This window comes from Protopterus annectens, chromosome 14.part0, assembly GCF_019279795.1.
Source record: "Protopterus annectens isolate FY-2018-M chromosome 14.part0, PAN1.0, whole genome shotgun sequence".
Classification (NCBI taxonomy): Eukaryota; Metazoa; Chordata; order Ceratodontiformes; family Protopteridae; genus Protopterus; species Protopterus annectens.
In genome coordinates, this window is record NC_056748.1 from 895,736,947 (window position 1) to 895,764,237 (window position 27,291).

General features: G+C 41.6%; 1 protein-coding gene across 2 annotated transcripts in view; it reads right to left on the reverse strand.

The window, feature by feature from the left end:
• The window catches only part of EXOC6 (exocyst complex component 6), a 1,799,203-nt gene that overhangs the window by 1,379,157 nt on the left and 392,755 nt on the right, over positions 1-27,291 (reverse strand). For both annotated transcript variants that reach the window (XM_044056688.1, XM_044056689.1), the window contains exons 3-4: positions 5,395-5,442; positions 5,220-5,310 (exon numbers count right to left, since the gene is read on the reverse strand). In XM_044056688.1, the coding sequence (XP_043912623.1) occupies positions 5,220-5,310; positions 5,395-5,442 (139 nt within the window). The remainder of the gene's footprint in view (positions 1-5,219; positions 5,311-5,394; positions 5,443-27,291) is intronic.

Genomic DNA, 27,291 nt, shown 5'->3' on the forward strand with positions numbered 1-27,291 from the left:
GTTTCAGCTTTTGGTGTTTGGTATTTTAAAAATAGACAGAGATTTCTTTTCTAGTCCTGAAGAAGACAGCCTTTTTTCCCCTCATCAGCTTACAGTTGAGGCCCCAGATTGGGGAATAGTACCAGGCACTACATGAGCAAGCTACGGCTCTGAGCAGAGTTGGTAGCCACCAAAAAAGTTATCTTCTAAGAGATGAAGTTTAGAGCTGTCAATCCAATTGTTTCAAATGGATGGGGGCGGGAGTGGACTGGAATAAGCAACTCTGTCATTCATGAAGTTCAATATCCAAAGAGGACAGGTTTTTCAAAGGTGGAAAGGTGCAGTATTCCATTAAGAACCTATTTGAACAGCCAGTGCTGGGATATAATTTTACACTCCAGAAGTCATGATGTGCACAGATGCACAACCTGAATGTGGAAGAATGGAGACTTAAGTCATACTGAAGTCTCTAATAAACTTGTAGGCTCAAGTACTAAGGCAGCATAAGATACCTCTCCACTTGAGTGAAGAGCCTCTCTTACTTAGTGGAGTAAGCTTGATAAGTGGAAGCTTGCTGACAGACTCCATAACATTTTGAAGAATGTAGGGAATACAAGGCAGAAGCCAATCCATCAGGTGGAGAAGGTTGTTGTCCAAGAAAGGTGGTGCTTCTTTGGCCCGAAATTGGAAAACATCCTGTAATATCAGGGACTTAATTTGAAACCACACCCTTCTTGTCTTCAGGGCAACACAAAAGTGCTTTGATATTTCTTGCCTGAACTTCATAATTGTAAATAGAATCAAATTAATTGTGGAAAAGCATTCATGAATATTCACTGGGACTGGAGAAGAACACATTGACAAATAATCTCCCTTATCCTTAGCTGGACTGAGCAGAAATGATGGAATGGCTATGTTGTCTCTTGGGCAAAAATATTGATCTCTAGGGTGCCCCATAACCAGAAGACTTTGACCAGAAAAGATTCTTGAATTATTGGCTCTAGTAAAGGACTGGAGCTGTAGCTCATGGAATCCAACAAGACATTTACTTCTCCTAGAAAGGATGTAAAGGTGATGGACCTGTTTATAGACGACTACCACCCAGGCATCACCTCTTTTCACAGGGGATATGAGAATGTGTTACTTTGCTTATTTACATACCATACCCTCAGAATGGCTGCTCAAGTTGAGCAGGAGGGAATTCTAAGTTTCAGTTCCTTTTCCACGGGCTTCGTGGCAAATAAAAATGGCCACAATTGCAGTTAAGTCTCTTGAAGGGTTCAACTTTCCTTGGCATAGAGGAGATGGGGTCATTTCTCTAAACTGTTAGTGAAACATCCATTATCACATGTGCTGCAGAAAACAAAGCCCATGTTAAGATTTGTGGGAAAACATTACTACTCCAAAGCTCGGAGAATTTGTTGACTCTTTTAAAACACCTTATAAACTCGGGCAATGGGATGGAGGTCAAAAGACCAGGGCTGCTACCTGGTCCAAGAGATACAGTTAGGACCTTCCCCTATATCCTCGATCAGGAAATCAGGGCTATGAACTCTTAAGTCTTCTTTGTAGACAAAAACAGGCAACACAAAAGAGTGTGCAATTCTGCAGTAATGAAGGCAGTCGTCTGCGTTAGGAATAGTTAGGACATGTCACATGTTAAAAGGAACATCTCAAAGGATCACAAGACCCTTAAAGCTTAGCCAAGTTCTACCCTTATTTCCATCAGCACCTACTACCTCTGTCCAAGAGAGACAGGGGTGGAACCCCCGGGGTGAATTTATCCTTATCCATCCAATCATCCAGACTGAGTTTGAAGAGGGCCAATGAGCTGCTCTGTTTGACATGAAGTGGGAGTCTGTTCCAAAGGTGTGGTAACCTCTGGGAGACAAATCTGTCCCTCCAGTATGTTCTACTAATGTCACATACCAGGTTAAGATCTTTGAAGCGAGTAACCCATGTACCACTTGACTTGCAGATATGCAGCATTTCCAATAAAGCAGGGTCAGAGATGGCCTTATATGCAAGGCAGAGATCACGTCTAAGTAGTCTGCATGAAACAGAATAAAGTGTCAGTGATTTCAGACGTTCCACATAGGACAGATGCTGAAGACCTTGAATTTTCCTTGTGAGGAACCTTTGTGGTTTCTCTAATTGTTGCAGGTGCTTGGAAAGGTATATACCAAAAGGGGTGCTGCACTCAATTATTGGCCTGATGAGGGATGAGTACAGGAAGGTTTTAACTTCTTTTTTTCTGGAGGCAATGCCCTTACTTACAAGATGAGCGATATAGAATGCTCTTCTTACCACTGTGGAAACATGGTGATCAAAGGTAAGGTTGCTGTCAACCTGTGTGCCCAGGTCTCTCACCACTGACTGCATACTTAGGGTGTTGCTACTGATGTGCTAGTTAGCAGAAACATCGCTCTTATCGAAAGGGATGATAATACATTTTTTTGCATTGACAAAACACACATCAAAAACACTTCGGAGACCACAAAATCAATAAAATAAAACCGAAAAAAATGACCCACTGACAAAACTTTAATCTGACACATCCACAGTAAGCGCTTTCATCCACTAGGGACTTCTTCAGACTGCATAATATGTGAGTAACAATATATTCACTTAAATACATTTAAAAATCACATGATTAAGATATCACCTGACATAACTTTTTCCTTTTAAAAAAACAGTAAATTCTTTTCTATCGTTCAACCCACGTGGATGACAAGGCATTTAACCTAACCGGCCATTCATATTCCCTCCAACTTAACTCATCTTCTGCATCAAATTTTTGATCAACATTTGTTACTTCATCAAGAACACAAAACTTGAAATCCACATTACATGCTTTTTCTATGTAATGCTTACTAAGAGCATTTTCTCATTTTTCACACTAACTGCATATTTATGCTCATACATTCTTTTGTTGAGCTCCCTTGTTCGTCCAACATAAAATGCTTTACATGACATACAAATTATCAGGTACACCACAAACCTAGATTTGCATGTGTATCTGCCATTATATGCACGATATGGTGACCGATTTTATATTCTTCACATCTGCTAGTAATAAATCACATAAACTGCATTTACAACATTTATACATTCCAGGATTTTGACACAAAAATATTTTATTTAACTTGTTTTGAAATAATTTTTTAAGACTCTTGCCTTTTTTTTGCACAAAAACTGGAAACTCTCCTATCTTTGGACTTATTTCTGAACTGCATTTTAAAATTTTCCAGTTTTCTCTGATAATACTCTTAATGGTATATGAATTTACACTATTTGTAACTTGCATGGAAGTTTTGAAATCTTTTGCACCCTTATTTGTGGCTACCCTATAACCATATTTTCTCATTTCCACCATTTCTTCAAAACAATTTATTTCTTCTGTTGGATAACCTCTACTTCTAAATTTGTTACATAAATTAATACATTCTGTTTCAAATGTATGGTTCTCATCTGTTAGTTGATGCACTCTCATTAGTTGCCCTTTAACAATATTTGTTTTTGTTTTTTTCGGATGCATACCATCATAATGCAAATAGGAATTATTTCGTATCTCCTTTTTGTAAATAGTTGTAACTAATACTTCATTTCTCTTAGTAATTTTTAAATCCAAGAAATTAATAGTGTCAGCTTCAAATGTTGAAGTAAAATTGAGAAATGTACACCCATTATTTAAATACATAAAAAATTCTTCCAATAAATTCATATCATCTCTCCAAATTAAAAAATCATCATCAATAAAATGCTTGTAAAATACAATATTTTATATAAAAATACTGTCAAACACATGATATTTTTCTCATCCATGCATGAAAATGTTAGCATAGCTTGGTGCCATAGCGGCACCCATTGCTACACCATTTACTTGTCTGAATAACTTTCCATTAAACTCAAAAAAATTGTAATTGTATTTCATATAGCTTTAGCCCCATCTTGGGATTTCATTTTCACGCAAATGTCTACTAGGTAAGCCAGCAGGTCATCATGGACCCACGACAGCCATGACCTCATCATGTTCTTCTGGGAGAAGAAAGAGGAGTGCTAGAAGAGTACCCATACAAATAAAGGTCCAAGGCATGTTCTGGTCTGATCAGGTGACTCCCATATAAGCTTGTTATGTTCAATTAATTTGTTTTTATGCATCTCATGAAGATTTTGTAATGTGAAAGCTTACATTTTTTTCCAGTACAACTTTCTGTGGTTCCAGAGTTAATTTGTTTTTTTTTTTTACAACCCACAAAGATACAAGGACCCTGGACCTCAGAGATGTGAAGCAGATGTCTTCACAATTAAGCCAATGTGTAGCCCAGCAGAACATGTTGGGAACCCTCCTTCTAAATGCTGTCTTGAGAGCTAAGTAAGGCCTCCACCTTTTTCCATTTACATCTTCAGGTAGCTGGGCTAAAGCACTGGCACTTATGGCAGAGCTCATTGTATTCTTCACCCTAATGTTACAGACAGTAGCAGAGTGGAACATGGCTCGTGACTTGTCAAATACTAAGATTATCTGGAAGGTATCAACTTCTTGGGTAATGAATGTGGAAATTATTCCAAGATGAATGGCATGCTTGGGATCTCACCTGAATGAATGACAGCAAAAAATAAGAGGCACAGGAGCTACACACTCCTTCAACAGACACACATAATATCATGGTCTCTGCCAGCAGAAGGCACTCACACCCAAGGGTAAAGGGATGAGACAGACAACAATTACAGAGAAATGGGAATGCAGCAGTGGAAATCCAACAGCTGCACACTGCAGAAGACCTCCAAACCTTTAATTTACTCTTTTATCTTCACAAGTACATATTTGCTGGGTTCCCCTTGTTTCTTTACCCTTTGACTCAGCAACAGTTATTAGACATTTTTTTCAAGGTGACCTTTAGTTCCAGTTTGAATTACTAATGATGAACTATTTCAAAATTGGGTATTATTTGAATTATAATTTGCAGTTCTGTCCCCCATTCCAGAATAGTCTACTTAATGTTAAAATGGTTTACTGAATACCAGCATAAAACTCTAAGAAGATGCAAATCCAGCAAATGGCTCACATCTGATGGCCTCAGAATGTACATTGTCAGCGATGCTATGTTCTACCACATTTGGCTATCTATGTTAATTGCACCCACCTCAAAATGGAAACTAAGTTCCTTTCACTGTAGCATTATGGCATTTAGAATTGGTGGAGTTGAATATTAATTTGATGACTGAATCATACTTACCAGGAAGACACAACTGCAGTTTTTCAACTGTAGTGGCAATGTTTCGTTGTTGCATTCTACACCCAATCATTCCTTCTGTTTGAGCAATCACCTTGAATACAAAGAAACTGGAATTTATCACTGAACTTGCCAGTTTACATAATTACATAAAAATAAAATAAATAATTTTTCATACCTCTTTTCCGGCATCCTGGAGTCGTCGATTGGTGTCAGTAACTTGAACCTTAAAAATAATTTTATTTTTTGTTAGATAAATATGAATGTATTGCCCCTGCTGTAACTGTTCACCCCTGTAATCAGATCATGCTTCATGAGAAGCTTAGAACAAATAAATGCAAATTCAAATTAACTCTACAGCCTGAACTTGAACTTTTGATAGCACAGAGCTTTTGTTAACTTTAATTACTAATGACAGTTCTTTCTAACAGATTCTGTGACGAACTTCTCAATTTTACTTGGGATTTTTGAACTTTACTTGTTTCTCCAGGTCTGTCAAACAATTCAAATCAGTGACCCAATTGTCCAGTGGTCCCCTTTTGATGACCTCAATGAGGTCTATGTGGCATTCATTGTCTAAATGAAATGGTGATTGCATTTTCTGGTAATTAAACATTCCTACTTGGTTGAATGCAAACACTGGGTGGTTGATTAACATCAAATGTGGAAACTCCCGAACCACAGCAGCATTTTAATGCTGCAGGTGCAGGCAAAGCTCAACCTCAGACTTTCCCACATATTAAGTGATTCATTAGGTCATCATAATAAGAGCCACATTTTTGTTTATTAAAAATCTCATTAATTTCTGAACAAAGCTGCTCACTGACCTCATTGATGCTGAATTTGGCCCCTTGTTATCTGAATATCCTTTATATAATGCTCTTCTAATCATAATCTCTGACAAACTCTTCTCATTCTTTCTGATGCACAGCTTTTGCTTTCAAACTTGTAAAGGGAGCTAAAGAGACAGGCTTCAGAGTTCAAAGTTCAAACCTGCATGGCTACAAATCAGACACCAATTTTAATGACCATTATTTCTGTATTAATTTATAACATTTTTAATGTCTGAATCGGCTATATATTAGTAAAGTGTAAATGTTCCACCAGCTAGCAGCACACTCAGTAAGAGCTATACTGGCCCTCTCTTAAGTTAGCAAAAGTTCGTTTTGAACATATCCCCAGAGACATCAAAACATTTTATAAAGAGTACTGTTGTTTATTTTTAAAATTAATGAAAATTGTTTTACTTACTCCAGCAGGTAGGGAAAGCATTAAAATAGAATAATTTTAACAAATTCCAGGAAAAAAAACTTGAAAATTCTGCACCAATGTATACGTAAACTGACAGTGACAGGGATTAGCACAAACTCTGAGTAGTGCAGATTTCCAGTCAATGTGGCATCACTTATGATGAAGCAGCTGAAGCCTCATAAGACAGTTACTTTAGGTTAGTAATGACTATATCTTTTACACTGCATAACAGCGATACCCTTTAAATGATAGGATATCATGCATAGTACCTAAATAAATATGAACAATATGGAAGTATAACAACATATGAGATTTCCCATCACTCTACGACTCAACGGTCAGGTGCAAAATTTTCACAAACTTCATGGTCAAAGTCAGAAAAGTCTGCTGTATGTACAAAACCTAATAGTGCAGAGGCTGCATTGTTCACAAATTGTTCAGAGTTTAATTCAGAGACAGAACTGCTGTACAAACTGGAGTTCAGTCCACTGTAGCAGACAGGCTCATGCACCCTGAATATCTGGCAAAGCAGTCTGTACACAATAATAGCTCTCCAGTGTCCCACCATGCAAGCAGTCATTTGATAAAAGGAAAACTGTACATTTAGTGTGAGGTGTCACAGCTCTGGTGATCACAGCCACTCGTGTTCACACAGTAGATCTGGATTACAGACAGCACTCAGCAAAATAACTGCTTGTATGGTGGGACACTGGAGATCTGAGCTGAATATTTTACTTGATTATACTTGCATTTATTTGGTGACTTATTGTCTGACTGACTGAGATGCACTTGTATGGTGAAATCTGTTACAGAGTTCAGAAAACACCCAACTACTACAGACTGTCAAAATTCTAGGCCACATGACATGGAATTAGGAAGTAACTGGACAGGTGCGAAGCCTACAGTAAATATAAACATTTACTATACTTAATAAGCATAGTTCCACTGAAATAACTGAAATAAAATCTATTTATTTTATAATCAGAAAGACCACTTTACATAATGAGAGCAGCAAAAAGAAATGGTAACAAAAAACTTTGCATATGATCTTTAAATCCTTGAACTAGCACCCACAGAACCTGCTCTGAGATGACATTTGTCTCGTTTTTCGAAATATGAATGACCCAATCCTATTTTACCTTGTATTTTTTGCAAATCAGTAGGTCTAATAACACCTGCACTACAGGCCTAAATATATAACAACAAATAAGCAAGACTTATTGGAGGGATAGGTTCCCAACTCAAGGTACTCCCAAGCCTATGGAATAAGTTATCACTATAGGTTAGTGAAAGCACTGCTTTGGCTACTTTTAAAGCTAGTCTTAATGACTGAAGGAGCAGACACAAATGTATACTATCATTATCATGAACAGCCTTATTCAGTTTGGAAAGTGAACACATAAGTGTTTGGAAATGGTGACAAGAACTTTTAAGTGTATTTTCTTAAAGTTATATATTCCTAGGCATTTTACAGCCCCCATGATTGCTTGCCTAGTACTGCTCTTAAGTTTTTAATTGAAAGATTATCACAGAACTTCACTGACACAGTAACAAGAAATATATGAAGTAAAACTTGAGGATACTTCAATTCAAAGGCATTTAACATAATCAGACAGTTACATCACATGAAAAACAACTAAAAAATCTACAATATGAACTAATTAAACAAAGGAATAAAACATATTACTTGGAAACTGATACAGTTGCCAGAATGTAAAGATGGTCAGTATTTCTGAACAGGTAAATGCTAATGAACTTTGCCCCTTTATGAAAAGGCTGACACTAGAGGCAGTACTGGTATACATACTCCTGAAAATATGCAGATCAGAACTAAAAAAATTCAGAGTAGAACAGTGAAAAAAGAAAAAGCTCCAAGGCAAAACCTTATCTGTCTGTATTCTTTCCAAACAAAGGAATGGTTCGTAAAAATAGTTAGTTGAAAGAGGGTAGGAATAAAATGGAGAAATATGAAAGTACACTTGTGTACACTTATCATAAATGTAGATGTTCGACTGTATTCATTGTTGGAGTCATCACATTTGGGTTATCCCTGCCAGGGTAGCCCTCGGCCCGCCCGAATACCAGAAGCTTAGTATTTCTGCATCGGTTGCTGTCGCTTTAGGACTGACATAAGGTCGTCAGTAGTATAAAGTAAGGCAGCCGACGCCATTACATCAGTTTTTTTTGCCCTAACCTGTCAGGAGCCCCCAAGTAGGAGCCAGGTTCTGGTGGAAGAACCCCACCAGTAGAAAGTAAATGCCAATACGTCCCTTGTAAGGAAAGAGAAGAAAGGGGGGTGAAGGGAGGGAAACCAGGACTACAACAGTGAATACACTCGAACATCTACAGTTATGGTAAGTGTACACAACTGTACTATGTTCTTCATGTTTCACTGTTGCAGTCATCACATTCGAGTTGATTCCCAAAGCTGAGGAAATGGGTGGATGCAGTCAAGGAAACTAGGGGCTGGCTAGGATGCCTTGCAAAACTGCACAGGCAAACCCTGCCATGGATTTGGAGAAGAGAGGTAGGAGGTAATGCTTGGTAAAAGTGTAAACAGATGTCCAGGTGGCAGCCTCCAGGATGTCCCTGGTGGGGACTCCTCTCAGGAAAGCTGCAGAGGTGGAGGCTGCTCTGGTGGAGTGAGTCCTGACCCCCTTTGGGGGAGGCTTTCCATGTTTGTAGCAGAAATGGATGCAGTGTGCTATCCATTTGGAAATGGTTTGTTTGGAGATGGCTTTGCCTTCTGCCACTGTAGCAAAGCTAACCAGCAATTGATCAGACTTTCTGAAGGATTTACTCCTGCCTAGATTTATTTTTTATTTATTTATTTCCAGTTTGATGACTGGGGAGGTCCACTGGGCTCAAAGAGCCCGTTTTCAGTGGAGGCCCAGGGAGAAAAGCTCCAATAATACACAGTACAAGCAACATATTATGATATACAATACATAGTGGAAACAGAAACAAACTCAGCTAATTTTACATACAAAATAGCAAAAAGGTTAAAACAGCAGCTTGGAGAAGGATGTCAAGCATATTTACATGTTTAGTGGTTGAGAACAGTAGTACAATGTTAAATTAATACAGAGGTTTAAATCATCTGAGAATGATACAGAAGTAACATTAGCGTGGATGAGTTCTTTATGCATAAATATTAGCATAAGTTAAATTAATACAGAGGTTTAAATCCTCTGAGAGTGGTATAGAGGTAACATTAGCATGAAGGCAGTACATAGGGTTAATCAATAGTGTGTAAGGAAGAACAAACTTTGTGTGTAATCAAGTATTTATGTATTAAGCAGGTTAGGTAGGTGGAGTGCAATTGCATTTCCATTTTTGGGAGAGGTAAGAATGCAGCTGGGTTGTTCAGATTTCTTAGAAATTCTTAGGGATGGAGGGAGAGAATTCCATTTTTTTGAGAAGGAAAAGGATAGGAGAAGCTGAGCAGCGGGACGGTTTGGTTTATAAACAGAAATTAGATTTCGGTGGGGAGATCTTAGAGTTCTATTTGGGGTGTATAATGTTAAAGATGTTTGTTAGTGCAGGGCATACAGTTGGTTTGAAAATAGGCTTGTGGGTGGTGATGCGTTGGAGCTAGTCAGGGTAGTTTGGGAGTTCTAGCCATTGCAGCTGGTGGAGAGGTTTACAGTGGTGAGTGGAGTATTTGGAAGTAGTGGCGAACTTTGAGATTTTATTGCAACAGGATTCTAGTTTAGAAGAGATGTAGGAAGATAGGCTGGTTAGTAGGGGAGCACCATATATTAGTGAAGGTAGTAAGAAGGTAGTGGTGAGGGTCTGTCTTGTTGATGGGGAGAGGAAGTTGGAGTTTCTGTACAGCATGCCAAGTTTCTGATGGGTTTTCTTTTATATTTAGCTGAATATGGGTATCAAATTTTAGGGGTTTGTCAATAGTAGCTCCAAGAAGTTTAGCAAAAGGAACAACTTCTATAGTGGAGTTGGCAAGGCTTATAATCTTGAAAGAGGTTTTGTCTAGGCGGATAGATTTTGAGGGAGAGAATAGAAGGATCTTTGACTTGTTGGCATTCAAAGAGAGGTGATTTTGGAGCATCCAGTTCTCAGTAGTTGAGAAGGCAGTTTGAGTTTTTGTTTGGAGCTCAGGGTGGTTTGATGCAGAGCAAACTAAAGTTGAGTCATCTGCATATTGTACTATCTTAGTGTTAGGAATAGTCACATGGAAATCATTAATGAAGATATTGAAGAGCATATAAGGCCAAGAATGGATCCCTGGGGTACCTTGGGTGGGGTGGGAAGGAAGGCTGATGTGTCACTCTTCCATTTTACTGCCTGAGATCTGTCAGACAGGTAGCTGCTGAACCAGGTAATAATGTTTTGTGAGAGGTTAAGATTGGAAAGGTAGTGAAGAACGTGGGTATGGGAGACTGTGTCAAAAGCCTTGGAGAGGTCAAGGAAGACTGTGGATACATGTTCTCTGGAGTCACGGGCATGGTTTATGATGTCTAGAAAAGAGAGAAGAGCTGTTATTGTGCTATGGCCAGGACGGAACCCATGTTGTGTTGGGGTGAGGAGTTGGTTATGTGTAATGAATGGCATGAGCTGGAGGTGGATGCATTTCTCACGAATTTTTGAAATAGGGGAGAGAATCACTATGGGTCAGAAGATGAAGATGTTATTATTTTTGCCTCCTTTATGGAGGGGTAGGATAAAGGCTGCACACCACAGTTTGGGGACATATGATTCTTGTATGGATCTGTTAATGAGTATGCTAATGGGGATGGTGATTCTGTCTGCTGCTATTCTTAAAAAGAGTGAGGGGATATTGTCAGGAGCATTGGAGCAAGGTTTAAGCTTAGAGAGACTTTTTTTATATGTTTGGAGCAGATGGGTTTGAGGTGGAATATGGGAGGTGAGTTTGGGGTGGAAGGTTGGGCAGAGGGTTTGACTTGGGGGGAGGTGCTGTTTGGGAATGTTTTAGTGAGTTCAGCTATAGAGTTAGTAAAGGAGTTGAACACAGTAGCTATTTCTGGGTCAGATTTACTAGTGTCAGGGCAGGGGTTGTTTTTGGTGCCTGGGTTGAGAAGTGAGTTAATGGATTTCCAGAACTGCTTGGGGTTAGAGGAGTGGTTAGACTGGAGTTTGATATAGTATGCTTTTTTGTCTTGTATGATATGTTTTCTGGCTAGGTTGCGGAGTTGATTATATTTAAGAAGGGTGTCAGGGTGCCTATTACGATGGTAGAGTTTCCAGGTCTTGTCCCTTTTTTGCATGAGTGTTTTGGTATCTTTACTAAGCCAAGGGGCGGAATTGGTTTTTATACGTTTTATTCTTGGAGGGGCTTGGGAATTGAGTGCATCTAAGAAGGTAGAGTTGAAGAATTCAACAGCACTGTCCAGAGGTAGAGTTTTTAGAGTGTCCCAATTTATCAGTTTGAGAGAATTGGAAAAAGCTGTAGGGTTAAAGTTGTTGAGATTCCAAGTATGGATATAATGGTGTAGATGAGGAGAGGAGGGGATTGCTCTATGGATGAAGGCTGGTAAGTGATCAATGATGGAGTCTGGTGAGGTGCCAGTGTAGGAGATTTTGTTTGGGTGGGAGACAAGGATCCAGTCCAGTATGGACCCTGGGGGGTTATTTTTATTAGGTCTGGTTATAGCATTTGTGAGTTGAGTGAAATTACATAGATTGATTGAAATGGTGGGGTTATTGGCAGTAATTTTGTTCCAGTCAATGTTCGCATCTCCTAGGATGCACGTCTCAAGCTTGATATTATATGAGGCCCATAGAAGAATTTCCTCAAGGGTGTTAATGTTGTTTCCGGGGGGGGGTATAGACGGCTATAACACAAATGCTTTTCTGTTTATTTAGCTTGAGATTTCCTATGACTAGTTCAGTGTTGTTGAACTGTGGAATAGGATTTTGGTAGGGAATGATGGACTGTAGGCTAGAGGAGATTAAGGCTACTCCTCCACCCTTCTTTTTTAGGCGGTCTCGTCTAAGTACTTGAAACCTTGGGGGTAGTATTTCAGAGTCTGAAATGTGGGGTTTTAGCCATGTCTCAGAGACAGCTGCTATGTCAGGTTGGGTATGGGATAGCCAAGCGTGGAAATGGGCTAATTTGTTTCTTAGGCTCTGGGTATTGATGGTCAAGATCTGGCATTTAGGGTTGGTGGTAATGGGAGGAGATGGATTACTGCTGGTACTAGGGTCCTGGGTTGGGGTGTATGTCTCCTGCTAGGCATAGGAAATTAAATGGGAATGAGAGCAGGGGTTTGGATTTGCTCCTAGAGTTTGGTGGGAGGTACAATAGTGCTTTGGGAATATGATGCTTCATTGAGGAGGATAAGTGTTTTAGTTTAAAGCAGAGAAGTGAGTTTGGAAGCACTAGGGAGGTGGATATAGTGTGGAAATGAGATGTGGCAGAGTTATGATGTGTGTTAGGGGTGATGCTGGGGTGAAGAGGGGATAGGAAAGAAGGGGGTAGTTTGTAAGAGGAATAGGATGTAGCATGGTATAGACTAGAGGTATTAGGAGTAGTAGGCTAAGGGAAGGGATAAAAATGGTTTGAAGAGACATGGTGTGTTATAGGTATAATGGAATAGATGGGGGTTAGGTGTTGAGGATGTAATAGGATAACTGGTGACAGTGTAGGAGGGAGGAGTATGGGAGTGTATCTAGAGCTTTAAGGATTAGGGATGGGGGAGGGGTGAGAGTATTGGAGGATGGGAGGGGAGGGGATAGTGATGAGATGAGAGTAGATTGGGTGAGACAGAGGGGAGGGGACTTATGGGTAGAATAAGTGTAGGAGCACGGGGGAGGGGTGAGAGTATTGGAGGATGGGAGGGGGATAGTGATGAGATGATAGTGGATTGGGCGAGACAGAGGGGAGGGGACTTTTGGGTAGAATAAGTGTAGGAGCACTGGGGTGGGTGGAATTTGGGGGTAGGGTAGGGGAGCGGAGTGAGCCCGCAGGGCGAACGGAGTGGGTAGAGCCAAGGAGAAGGAAGAAGGCAAGACTGTGAAGAACAATCAGTGGTTAGGTAGGTGAGCTCAGAGGTAAGGAAAGTATGGAGAATGTACCACTTGTTTATTGTAGTTGTTGTTAGGTAAGAACAGGCAGGGTCACAGAGATTATAGGCTAAAGGCAGGGTATTAATGGACTCTTTGGAAAGGATTCAGTATTTGTTTAACCTGGGGGATAAAGTGAATACTATGCAATAGGTATGTGCTGCCACCTAGTGGACAAGCAATAAATGACAGGAACACTTACAGCAGTGTAGAGAAAGTTAAAAAGTAATTTAGGAACAAAATAGTGGGGTAAATGAAGTCCACGGTAGGCTGCTAGCAATGGAGCGCAGGGCTAAATACAACAGTGACTGGTTACAATGTCATTCCCATTAGGATACATACACTTTTGGCCAGTTTTGTAGGACAGGCAAAGGAAGTTGAGAGAACAGTGGAGGATCCCTGCTGGGAGGTTCCTTTTTCCGTCAGGAAGCCAGGAATATCTTGGAATGGTGATAGAATCTGAGCTGTCTGTGCACATCTAGAGAGTGCAGGATCTTTTCCCCCTTGTTCTGGGGATTAGGAAAAAAGGTGGGCAAATGAATGGATTGGTTGAGAGCCACAATGGACACAACCTTGGGCATGAAGGATGGGTTAGGTTCTGAGGGATACCCTGTCAGCATGGAAGATGATGAAGGGTTCCACAGCCATGAGCGCTTGCTGCTCGGAGACTCTTCTGGCTGAAGTGATGGCCAGAAGGAATGCTGTCTTCCAGGAGAAAAATGCTAGCTCTGCAGAACAAGCTGGTTCAAAAGGGGTCAGGGTGAGCTTTTCCAACACAAAGTTAAGGTCTCAAGCCGGGGTTGGTGCTCTTCTGGGTGGCCTCAAGTTGCTAGCCTCTCTCAGGAACTGTTTGATCAAAGGGTGTGAGAAAAGGGGCTGTTCAGTGAGGAAATGAGCAGAGATAGCAGAGGCATGAATTTTTATAGAGGAGAAAGAGAAGCAATTGTGTATTAGGTCAGCTAAGTTATCCAGGATGAGAGGGGAGGGAGGGCTGTGCCGTATTGGCTCCCTTAGCCTGGATCCAGGCGCAGAACCTTTTCCATTTGTCAGCATTAGACTTTCTAGTGCTAGAGCGTCTGGCCTCATGGATAACATCTAGAACCTGTTTACTGAGGTGGGCAGATTGATCCAGCATTAGTGGAATAAGGCAAGCTGCCAAACTGAATGTCTGCAATTGAGGATGCATGAATTTCCCTTTCCTCCGGGTCAGGAGGTTTGGAAACTGAGGAAGATGCCATGATGGCAGTGGGGACAGCCTGCGCAGCAAGGGGATACCAGTGCTGGCAAGGCCAGTCTGGAGCTATAAGAATTGTCCTTGGCTTTTCCTCCTTTATTTTGAGAAGTACCCTGGGGATGAGAGGTAGTGGGGGAAAGGCATAGACCGATAGACTGACCGAGGGGAAGGACAGGGCATCCACTTTCCAAGCCATGCAGTGATGCTCCCTGGTGCAGAATTTGCTGAGCTGATGGCTGGTGTGGAAGGCAATGTGGTCGACCTTCGGGGTGCCCCATTTCTGAGTTATTAGGGTGAAGGTTCTTCTGTTGAGCTGCCACTCGTCTGGGTCCAGAAGATTTCTGCTTAATTGGTCTGCCAGAGAGTTGAGAGAACCTGGCAGGAATTGTGCTAGCAGGTGCAGTTGCATGGCAGAGGCTGTGTGCCAAAAGGTCATGGCCAGCCTGCATAGAGGGTAGGAGTGAGTCCCACCCTACTTGTTGATATACCACGTCACGATGATGTTGTCTGTTTTGATCAAGAAATCCCTTGGGGAGAGAAGCGGTTTGAAAGCTATCAAGGCATGCTGGACAGCCATCATCTATTTTTGGATGATGTCCAGAGGGATTTGTGCGGGCTCCATTGGCCCTGTATGCACCTGCCATCCAGGTGTGCACCCCAAGCATAGTCTGATGCATCTGTGGTGAGGGTTTGGGCAGACGGGAGTGGTGAGAAAGGCAGTTCCTTGTTGTGGGAGCATGCTGTTGCCCACCAAAGAAAATATTTTCTGAGGCAAGGAATTATAGGTATAAGAGTCTCCAGGTCTTGAGAGTGATAACACCAAAGGCTTTTTAGGTACCACTGAAGTTTCCTCATATGCAGTCTGGCATATGGGATGAGTAGTATGCAAGATGCCATGAACCCCAGAGCTTGCAGGAACTTCCTTGCAGAAAACTGGGGTCTGGTGTCTAGTTGAGAGAAGAAGGCTATCAGGAAAATTTGTTTTTCTGGTGTACGGAATGCCATCTGGGATGCTGTGTCCAGGCTTGCTCCCAGGAAGATAATCCTTTGTGTGGGCACCTCTTTGGATTTCTTTTTATTGACTGTGTAGCTTAGGGAGATTAGCAGGGTCTTTTCAAAAGCCAGGTGCTTGAGCAGCTTTTCCTGGCTGTCTGCCTGAATAAGGCAGTCATCTAAGTATGGGTAAATCTGGATATTCCTTTGTCTGCAAAAAGGCAACGGCCAGAGCCAGACATTTTGTGAAAACTTCGGGAGCAGTAGATAAGCAAAAGAAGAGCACAGAGAACTGAAAGTGTTGAGATCCTGCCCGAAATGGAGATATTTCTTGCATGATTCCTTAATAGGAATGTGGACATAGGCGTCTTTTAGATCTTGGGTGGCTAACCAAGCATCCCTCAAGAGCATGGGTAGCAGCTGCTAGAGTGTGAGCATTTTGAATTTTGGGATCACCAGGAAGGTGTTTAGAATGGATAGATCGAGGATGGGGCACCAGGTGCCCTCTTTTCTGGGCACCAGAAAAAGTCTGGAGTAGAAACCTTGGCCTATCTGTCCTGCAGGAACGTGCTCTATTGCACTCATAGAAAGCACGGAAAGGATTTGCTTTTGTGCCTCTGCCCACTGGTTTGGAGGTAGATCTGGGAACCCGTTTTGGGTTGGAGGGGTGTGGAAGGAAAATCTGTATCCCTGAGACACTATGTTCAGAACCCAGTGGTCGTTGGTAATGGTGGCTCAGGTGCTTGCGTGAAAGTTTTCCTCCTAGGGGTAAGTGAAGGTGGGCAGAGGGAGTGGGTGGGGGAGGTGAGTCATTGTGAGTTCTTACCATAAGGGGGTAGCTTAAAACCTCCTGGTTTTGAAGTGGAGGTAGTTCACTGCTTAGATCTCTGCATTCCCTGTGGCTGCTGTCTGGGGGGTCTGGTTCCCCGAAGCCTGGGCTGCACCAGCTTAGTGGGAGCAGGAATGGACCAATGTTTGGTAGGACAATGCCTGCTGAACCTGGGTGGATGGACCTGTAAGAAAACCTTAACTGTTTGCATAGATTTTGCTTTTTCTTCCATCTTTTTAAGACCTCTCTGCCTTAGTGCCAAATAAGTTGTCTTTGTGCAATGTGGCATCCAACAATTTAGATTTGACATGGTCTGGCAGAGGCTGTTCCTTAAGCCATGCATGCCTTCTAAAGACAGATCCAGTGACTGCTGCCCTGCAAGAAGCTTCTAGGGCGTCAAAACCACAGTGCAAGGTGTGTTTAGTTACTTGACTTGCAGAATGCATTAACTCTTGTAATTCTTTAGATTCTGCCCAAGCAGGAAAGGCAGACATTTTCTGTTTGAGGAGTTCCAGGGTATGTTGCTGAAATGTTAGCATATGGAACTGACAATTTAGTGCCCTGATAGCAAGAGTAGCTGAGGTGTATACTTTTTTACCTCATCTGTCTAGTGCTCAGGAAACCCTATCTGAGGGGGTGGGATTCTTATTAGAGGCTGCTTTAATCCCTTTAGGCCCTTGAGAAATTACCTCAGGGTCAGCAGTAGGATTTTTAAAAAGAAATTTATGCGAGTCAGGGACTCTACCTGTCTGGTTTTCTGGGTGCAGGAGGGAGGTTGTCAGGAGTCAAGCTGGATTTGAGGAAAACATCCTCCACAACATCCAGGACTGGGGGGATGGCCAATGGTCTGTGCTGTGGAAGATCTAAGAATCCCCTAAGTCTCTTTTTAGACTGAGGGTAGTCTTGACTCTCCAGTTGGAAATGCTCCCTTAAGGTAAGAAGGGGTTCCCCAAAGGAAAAATCCTCTGGGGGAGAGGCTGAAGGGATGGAATCCTCTGCATCAGAATCCTCATAAGTGGAGAGGGGTTGCATGTCTTCATATTCCGATGCATCAGAGTCATCAGACTCTTGTTCAGACAAAAATACAGGGGACAGATCTCTTTTCCTTTTGGAGGGGGTAGCTTGGCTTCCCCTTTAGGAGGGGGTAGCTTGGCTTCCCCTGATCAGCATGATAAGGTCTTCCGCCATTTTAAGCATTTAAGACTGAAGCAAGGAAGCAGATGTCTGAGATTGGGTCATTGGTTTCTTGGGAGTGGTTCATACCCTGGGCCTAAGAAACTTGGTCATTTTCGGAAGAACAGTAGTTGCGAAAAAAGACTGTTTGTGTTGAGAATCGGTAGTGCGAATGACTTCCTCAGAAGCTGGTGCCTGCTCAGCAGCTCTGGACCCATCCAAGGTAGAGACGACCACAGGATCCTTAGATGAAGAAGAGTTTTGCGGAATACCGGACACCGAAAGGGTCTCGATAGTGGCCTGCAACTCCACACGAGCAGGCATCAGGGGCTGCGAAAGCACCTCACTGAAGACCGGAGAACTGACGACTAGCTTAACGGAAGCGTCGTCGGTAGGCTTGGACCTGTGTGGTCTGTCTCTGTCTTTATCTTTACATTTTTAGGAAGATCTGCTGTTGGATGGCTTACTGAAGCCATATCAGAATTCGAGGACTGTAAGCGAAAATATCTAGCTACAATAAGGGCCCGACGACGGATAGTTCTGGCATTGAACAAAGCACAGAAGAGACAACAGGGGACGTCATGGTCTGGGCTTTAACAAGTGACGCAGTAAGAATTAAAGTCTCGGTGTGGTATTTTCTTTCCACAGGCAAGACAATTATTAACTTTTTCTGACATCTGTTAGTGCAAGAAAAAATGATCCCCAATGGGGTACTTAGCTTTAGAAGACTTCAACTTCAATTCAGTAGATGAAACTCAGGTAGCGGCCGAAGGGCACTCATGCGAACTGCTTCTGCTTTGGGCTCCATGGCAAGAAAGACTGGTGTAATGGCGTTGGCTGCCTTATTTTATACTACTGATGACCTGACGTCAGTCCTGAAGCGACAGCAACCGACGCAGAAATATGAAGCCTCTGGCATTTGGGCCGGCCGAGGGCTACCCTGGCAGGGATAACCCAAATGTGATGACTGCAACAGTGAAACATGAACATCATTACAATAATGGATGATTTTTCAAAAGATGTTATTCAAGCAAGATAAAAATGTATTTGGTCAGGACTGAGCAATACAAAAAGGAATTCCTGCTTATTTTATTTATTACACTTTTCCACAACTGCCTCCAAATTTTCCAATTTATTCCTCATGACTGGGGGAGGGTTAACCGGCAGGGGGCCATCTTTAAGCCAGCAAAGGGTGTGGTTTGTGGTTTTATTGTTTCTGCCCTAACTCCTAGATTCATTAGCTTTTGTCTGAGAAAGGTGCATGGGCATGCAATGGTCCGGTGAGGAGACTGCTGTTCCTCCACAGTGACACCTCCCCTTCCTAGTCCATGTCCACCTGGAGGCTGATCTCCCATGCTTTCTGGTATCCACACCAACAACACTGAGAACTGGATCATCCTCCCAGTGCATATTAATCTCCCTTCTGCTCCCCTCTCCCCAAAGAGAGGTCAGCCAGCACCAGCCTCATCATTCCTTTCCTCCCCCATGCCAGCTCCAAAAGGTGCCCGAGACTCTAATAAGATTTGATGTCACATAAACCATGATAAGGGTTTTAATCCTTCTGAGTCAAAAAATGGCTGTTACTTATGATGCAACACTGACAGAAGATTTTTATTTTAGACTGCAGAAGATATTTCTTATCAGAAAAATTAATGAAAAAGTGAGTCAAAGAAATGATTCAAAGGAAACATTTGAAATGGTGACAGGCCTTCATGTTACCACTCAAAAAAAAAAAAGCCAAAAGCCAAGCTAAAACTAAAGAATACAGGAACAAAGTGGCGTATTCACAAGTTCCCCAATTCATACATACAAAAGAAAAAGTCATAGCCAAGAGTACCAAACCAAAAAAACTTTGAAACCATTAGGAGATTTCCAAAATCTAGAAGAGGATAACAATAGAGAAGAAAGTGACAAAGAATGAAGATGGAGATGTTAAAACATAGAATTATATTTTTTCAAATTACTTGAATGAAACAGATACACTACTGGACTCCTCTATGGATTTTTTAAGCTTACATGATTTATTTGGTTAGATTGATTTATCTGGTTAGATTCAAAGAAATGGGGGAAGGGGGGTAGAGTTGTGACAATAAGGAAAAAGCAAAACAAAAACTAATAAAATGAAAGTGATTACGTGCTTGTTAGAACTTTAAGAACTTCATTTAAATATTAGGCAGACCTGCAAAAAATATTAATTCAGTGCTGAAAAGGGGTGGGGGTCACACATGAAAGTAAATAATTTTAATTTTTTAAATGTTTATACATATTTTATTAAATAAGAGTATGGGAAAGATGGGTAGTTTCTAAAAGTATAAATTTTATTTAATTTTTAATGTAAATAAAGTACTTTTGACAACTGTTTTAATCTTTTGGAGCTGCCACTAACCAGTGACTGCTACTGCTGCAACAACTATGCTTCTCACCCTCCCTTTCTCTGCTGCTATTAATTTTAGTGACACTTGTGTGGCCTGTCCCTTCTGTACATTTTATTCTGGAAGCTTCTCCTAGTCTCATCTTGTCTGTTCATACTACTGAGCAAGAAGTTCAAACTAGAAGGGCCTTCCCCTTAGACTGTTAAAACGTCAGCTAACTTCTCATTCATAACTTCCCACTCTTTAGCGTTCATGGCAACACTTAAAACTTCAATCCAGTTTCTTCATCTTAAATTTTAAAATCAAAGACATCTGGATAAGACTAACAATGACTGGTGTTCTACAAACTACTTCTCAGGAATCTGCTTGGAATTAGTGTTTGTTTTGTTCCTAGTGAGAGAAGTCTCACAGGGACTTGCTTTACCAGCCTTCCTAGAGACCATCAACCACTGGAAAGCCTGAACACTGCTGATTCATAGCCATCTGGGTATTAGTGCTACTGTTTTTCTCCTGTTGAGAAAATGAACATGGAGATATTAATTCCAGACAGTCTCTGACTGGGCAGTGTATATGGGACTTGCCTGACAGGTCTGGTTTTGGACCATTGTGCAGCGCAGCTCTCCTGCAATGAGCTGTTTACGTACTTTCCAGGGCATCTACTAAGAGAAGGCTAGGACACACCTACAGACCCACACAACATTTGGGATGCAACTGCTGATTGTCAAACAACCTGTCTCCGACTTTCTCAAGAGCCAGTGAGAGATTAGTGCTACTGTTTTGCTTCTGGTGACAGAAGGAGAAAAGGGACACTGATTCCTAGCTGAGTGTAACTATGGTGAAACTTGCACTAGTAGTAGCCAGGCAGTAGTCAATTGGAGAATCATCACTATTTATCATTCTTGGCAAACTTAATTCTTTTCACTAAGTACTGCTGGATTAGTCACCATCTAACCTAATTTAAGAATATCATCATAAATACTTGGCTATAAATATTTAGAGTTGTCTGTAGTAGTTTCCCCTCCAACCTCTGAGTACTACGACCAGCCTTAGTCCTCCATTCTTTGGCAATATGGCTAAACAGTCTGTTCTCACGCCATCTGTGGCTAGTCAAATTGTATTAGGTGTTGTACGGCAGTGCAGCAAGTGCCTTATGTCTACCAACTGTTCACTGCTTCTGTCAATTAATATTACAACCAGAAAAAAAAGGAAATATTTAAGACACGTAAAGGCAAATGTCTTACATCAGCTAGTAGGCATTATACATACACAATCCCACAAATCAGTCATGGCACACTTTTCTCTACATGCATACAAACTCCACACTCACCAGACTGGATATGAAGAGGGTGACAGTGAGCTGTTTGTCCAGTGCCTGGATCACAAAGATACTAAGCTCTTTACATCAGACAGGCATGACTACAACCTAGTAGTGACCCATGTAGAAATGAATGAGCTGTGGCACTCCATCCACGGGGACATGCAGAGAGACATGCTAGAGGTCGGAAAAACACTGGTTTTGAGTAGTACCTTGCCTTCACCAAGAATGATGTCTATATACCAAGACAAGACAGCTGGCTTAACAATTATCTACATAGTCGGGTGTCATTCTAAGGAGATCCAGTATGCGTTAACCTCAGATGAGATGGTAAATAAGACTTCCTGTTTCACCAAGGATGGCATTCACCTTTCATAGCAAGGCTAAAGCTATGACTGCCCCTACAGTGCCACTTTTACATTAAAAGTCTCCCTAATAGAAATATGTTGGAGCAGCCTGTGGCAAATTCAAACCCAACTTTGGACAACACCATGGTGGCACTATTCAATGCTTGGAGACTAAATGGATGGATGCCAGAACTTGAGGCCCTCCTGCAACTTAAAACACATTAATACTCATGTAGTTAACTGATACATGGTTCCAAGTGCAATAACAGAAGTTAAATATAAAACCAAACATTCTTACTAGGGTACTTCATTTACCAAAGCACTGAATGATACCTTTACAGTCCTAACATAGATGTGGCCAACATTTCCTAGACTTTGTTAATAGCATTACACTGGAGAAAACTGTAATACTACCCACTAAAGGCTCTAATAGACTTTTCCTGGTCCTTACCAACCTAGCTCCTTCCTGCACCTGACAATGCATCTCCTCATTCCTGGTTAAATCTATCAACAAATCAGTTACCTTCTGTATCAGGCTTAATGGTATCACCCCACACCAAATTAAATCATCTTCAGAAACATCTCCAAGGCAAACTTACTTCACCTTGTAGAAGACCTACACAAAATTCCCAACAATCTCCTGTAAATTAACCCAACTAAGAAGGCTGCCACATTCTCCTCCAATTTTTAACAGTATCTAAACTGCTGCATAAAAGTCTGCACCAGTTTGTTCTAAATATAATGGTAAATTCAGGAATAAAGCTTTCTGGTGAAACTCCCTTATTAATAAATTATATTAAAAAAAAGGAAAATAAGGAAACATTTTAAGAAATCCACATCCCTCTACCTCAAAACTACTGAAACATGTCAGCAAGGAACTTAAGAGTACTATTATGAACAATTAACACAGAACAGCAACTTAAGATCTCTATAGATATCAAGGGGAAACTACAAATCTTTATTCACTTATGTCAGGAAATTAAGGAATAATGCTCAATAATGCACTGAGATCATCCATAACAATATACATTACACTCCCAAGGATACAGTCAGTATAGCTGCAGACACATTTATTAATGACTTTAACCCATCTACAGTACCTACAGTGTTGCAACCACGAACCCTAAAAATTTAGTTCCCTTGTAATCACTTGGAACAAGTCTTAAGATTTCCTGTCAGAGGCTAAAATAATCTTCCTGTAGGACCAAATATAGTACCAGACAGCCATATCATCAGTTCCAAATATGCCCTATTCAAGTCAGTACTTAAACTGTCCAGCCTCAGGCCATCTCCACAGGGTTAGTCCCTGATGTCTGGAGAATAGCCACCGTCATTCCCCTACACAAATTAAGCCGTTCCTCTACAGATCCAAGTAATTATAGGGCCATCAGTCTTGCCAGCCTTATAAGCAAAGTCATGAAACGTATTTTTACAAAATTCATTTACACAGGTAATTTAATTGATCCACACCCTACATGGTTTAGTTTTATGACAGTAGCATGAAGCAATGTGAATATCATGAAAGCACTTACTTCTTTTAGCTCCATTTGTGTCTTAAAATAAATCATGTTGTGCCTAGCTGTGCTGGTTCTGTATTTTTTATTTTCTATACATTCAGTCAACTATTTAGCCAATGTAATTTTGGAAACTGGTTTACACAATCTGTTAAGAGAGAAGTTAACAAACTAGTCAATTTTCCTGAAGTCTTTGGTTCTATGGAGATGGAAGTAAATTTGTCTATGCACATCCAACAGATGGAGCATATAGTCTCCCTTACTTGAAAAGTTTGGAAAGAAAACTGACAGAGTAATGACTTAGTTTATGTTGGACTCAGAAGCTTTCTTAGGCAAGAAAGATTGGTTCGTCTGCAGACACACTGTCTTTGTGAAAAAAACAGGCAAAGAGGTTTAGAAGACAGAGCCTGGAGTTCAGATACTCATCTAGCTGATGTGATGGAGACCAGAAAAATGATTTCCAAGGCAAAAATTTTAGATCTGCCCTGGCTAATGTTTCAAAGGGAGTCTGGGTTAAGGCTTGAAGCATAACTGTTATATCCCAAGGGGAAGTAGAATCCTTTAATGGAGGTCTAAGTAAAAAGACTCCTTTGAGAAAGGCCTTACATAGTTTAGAAGAAGCTAAGGTAGAGTTCTTTTTGCCCTAGTGGAAAATTTAAATAGCTGCCAACTGAACTTTAATAGTTGAAAACTAGTCCCTTCATTGAAAACTGAAGCAAAAAATTCAAGGATAGATGGCACAGGTGCTGAAAAAGGATCCAGGTCCTTACTAATGGCCCCGTAAACAAATCTCTTCCATTTACTTTTATAAATCCTTCTAGTAAAATCCTTTTGAGACAATAACAAGACATGACGGACCAGGGAGGACAGCCTGGGCTGTCTATCAATCAATGAAATAGGAGAAACCATGCAGTCAGGTTTGAGACCTGCTAAGTCCGAATGAGTCATACCTGTCGGCTGATACAGGAGGTCTGGAGTGGGATCCATGGTCCATGGTGGATGCAAAAGGTGAGGGCAGATGAAGGGGAACCAAATCTGATGAGGCCAAAAGGGTGCTACAAGGATAAGGATCAATCCTGGACCAACACATCTCTTGGTTACTCCCTCATTAGAGGGATCAGGGCAAAGAATCTGCTGCACTTGCTGAGGGGAGAAGCAAATAGATGACAGCATTGCTGGTTCCATCGACAAAAAATCTTCGCCACCACTTTGACACTGAGAGACCACTCATTAGGCATCAGAATGGACAGTACAGTTGTGTACACCTACCAGAAATGTAGATGTTCGAGTATCTTCACTGTTGCAGTCATGACTGTAGGGTTCTCCCCTGCCGGCAGGCAGCCCTCGGTCGGCCAGAATCCCAAAGTCTGGGTCCGGCGTCGGCTGTTCAACCATGCTCCCTGACGTCAGAGCGCCAGGAGTACAAAGCTGACAGCCAATGCCATCTTCTCCAGTTTTTCTTGCCCCAGATGTCAGGAGTCCCAAAATGAAAAAGGTCCCATAACCTTTGCAAATAATGGTGAAAAAAGGAAATACACAAAAGTAAAAATAAGAGGGGACAGGAGGGAGGGAAACCCAGACTGCAACAGTGAAGACACTCGAACATCTACATTTATGGTAGGTGTACACATCTGTACTATGTTCATCGTGTTTCACTGCTGCAGTCATGACTGTAGGGTAGAATCCCAAAGCTGAGAGAAAGGGAGGTGGTCATAAAGAAAAAGGGGTGGCTAAAAGGCCCTGCAAGACTGCAGAGGCAAAGCCTGCCCTAGACTTAGAGTAGAGAGGTAGATTGTAGTGCTTAGAAAAAGTATGCACAGAACTCCAAGTTGCAGCTTCCAAAATGTCTTTGGTAGGAACTCCCCTGAGGAAGGCCACAGAAGTGGCAGCAGCTCTGGTGGAATGAGTCCGTATACTCCCTGGGATTTGCTTTCCATGGTGTGAATAACAAAATCTGATTCCATGAGCAATCCATTTAGAAATGGTCTGTTTTGAAATGGCTTTACCTTGGGAACTTGAAGCATAAGAAACAAACAATTGTTCTGATTTTCTGATGTCCTTGGTTCTGTTCAGGTAAAAACGTAGTTGTCTGTGTACATCCAAGGAATGTAAGATCCTTTCCCTTTATTTTGAGGAGTGGGGAAAAAGGTTGGCAAGTGGATAGTTTGATTTAAAGCCACTTTGGAAACCACCTTAGGCATGAAGGTAGGATTAGTCCTCAAAGATACCCTGTCTTGATGAAAAATAATATAAGGTTCCACAGCCATAAGAGCTTGTAACTCTGAAACTCTCCTGGCAGAGGTTAGGGCTAACAGGATAGCTGTCTTCCAAGATAAAAACTTGATGTCAGAAGAGGCAGCAGGCTCAAAGGAGGCAAGGTTAGTTTTTCCAAAACATAGTTGAGATCCCAAGCAGGAATGGGAGGAGATCTATGAGGTCTTAAGTTCTTAGCTCCTCTGAGAAACTGTCTCATGAGCTGGTGGGAAAAGATGGGAGGGTCTGTATTATAATGAGCAGAAATAGCAGAGGCATGTATCTTAATGGAAGAGAAAGAGACCCTTATGTAAGAGAGGTAAAGTAAAATTAAAGTAATGTTAGGAAGAAGAGGATCAGAATCCTGAGCCTGCATCCAGGAACAAAATCTTTTCCATTTTCCTGCATAAGATTTTCTAGTGCTAGGACATCTGGCTTCTAAAATGACATCCATAACCTGCTTGGGTAAGGAAGAAGAAATCAAAGGCCCTGGATTAACCAGGCCGCCAGGCTGAGAGTTCTGACATGAGAGTGTAGAACCTGACCCTGATGTTGAGACAGAAGGTTTGGAGACTGAGGTAAAACCCAAGGGGGCTCCAGGCATAGGTTTCTTAGAGTTGGATACCAAAACTGCCGAGGCCAATTTGGAGCCAGCAAGATTATCATCTTGGGCTTGTCCTGTGGAAGAAGAGGAAGAGGCGGAAAGGCATATCCCGAGAGGCTCCTCCAACTGAATGACAGGGCATCCACTTTCCAAGCTTCTCTGTGGAAAGTCCTGGTGCAAAAATTCATTCTGTAGTTGATGATTGAGATGGGATGCAAAGAGGTCTATGTGAGGACATCCCCAGACTGCTGTTATCATCCTGAATATTTTGGTGTCCAGCATCCACTCGTGTGGATCTGAAAGGTTTCTGCTCAGACTGTCTGCCAGGAAGTTTTGTTTCCCTGGTAGAAACTGAACTTGAAGATCCAGATTGCAAGCTAGGGCTGTGTTCCATAGATCCATGGCTAGTCTGCAAAGGGGGTAGGAATGAGATCCCCCTTGCTTGTTTATGTACCACATAACTGTGGTGTTGTCTGTCCGTATTAGTAGTTGTCCTGGTTGTAAAAGATTTCTGAAGGCCAATAGAGCTTTCTGAACGGCTAACATTTCCTTTAAGTTGATATGCAGGTGCTTCTGATCCTTTGTCCAAAGGCCCTGCAGACAATTGCCCTGAAAATGGGCTCCCCAAGCATAATCCGAGGCGTCGGTGGTTAGAATCTGAGTGGCAGGAGGCAGACGGAAGGGTTTCCCTTTGTTTAGAGCACATGCCCTGGACCACCAAAGAAATTCCTTTTGAAGGCAAGGAAGGACGGAGATCAGTATGTCTAAACTGTGGCAATGCTGAGACCATACACTTTTTAGGTACCACTGTATTTTCCTCATGTGTAGTCTTGCATATGGTACGAGAAGGCTGCAGGAGGCCATGTAACCCAAAGCCTGCAGGAATTTCCTTGCAGATAGTTGAGTTAAAGTTGCCAAGGTTCTGAAAGTTGAAGTCAGCTGTAATTGTTTTTCGGATGTCAGAAATGCCAACTGGGTTGTGGTGTTTAGAAGTGCACCCAGAAAAGTTATCTGTTGCGATGGTGTCAAATTTGACTTTTTTATGTTTACAGAGAATCCCAGGAACTTGAGGAGGTTCTGTACAAATTCTAGATGCTGGAGTAAGACATCCTTGCTGTCTGCCTGAATTAGACAATCGTCCAGATA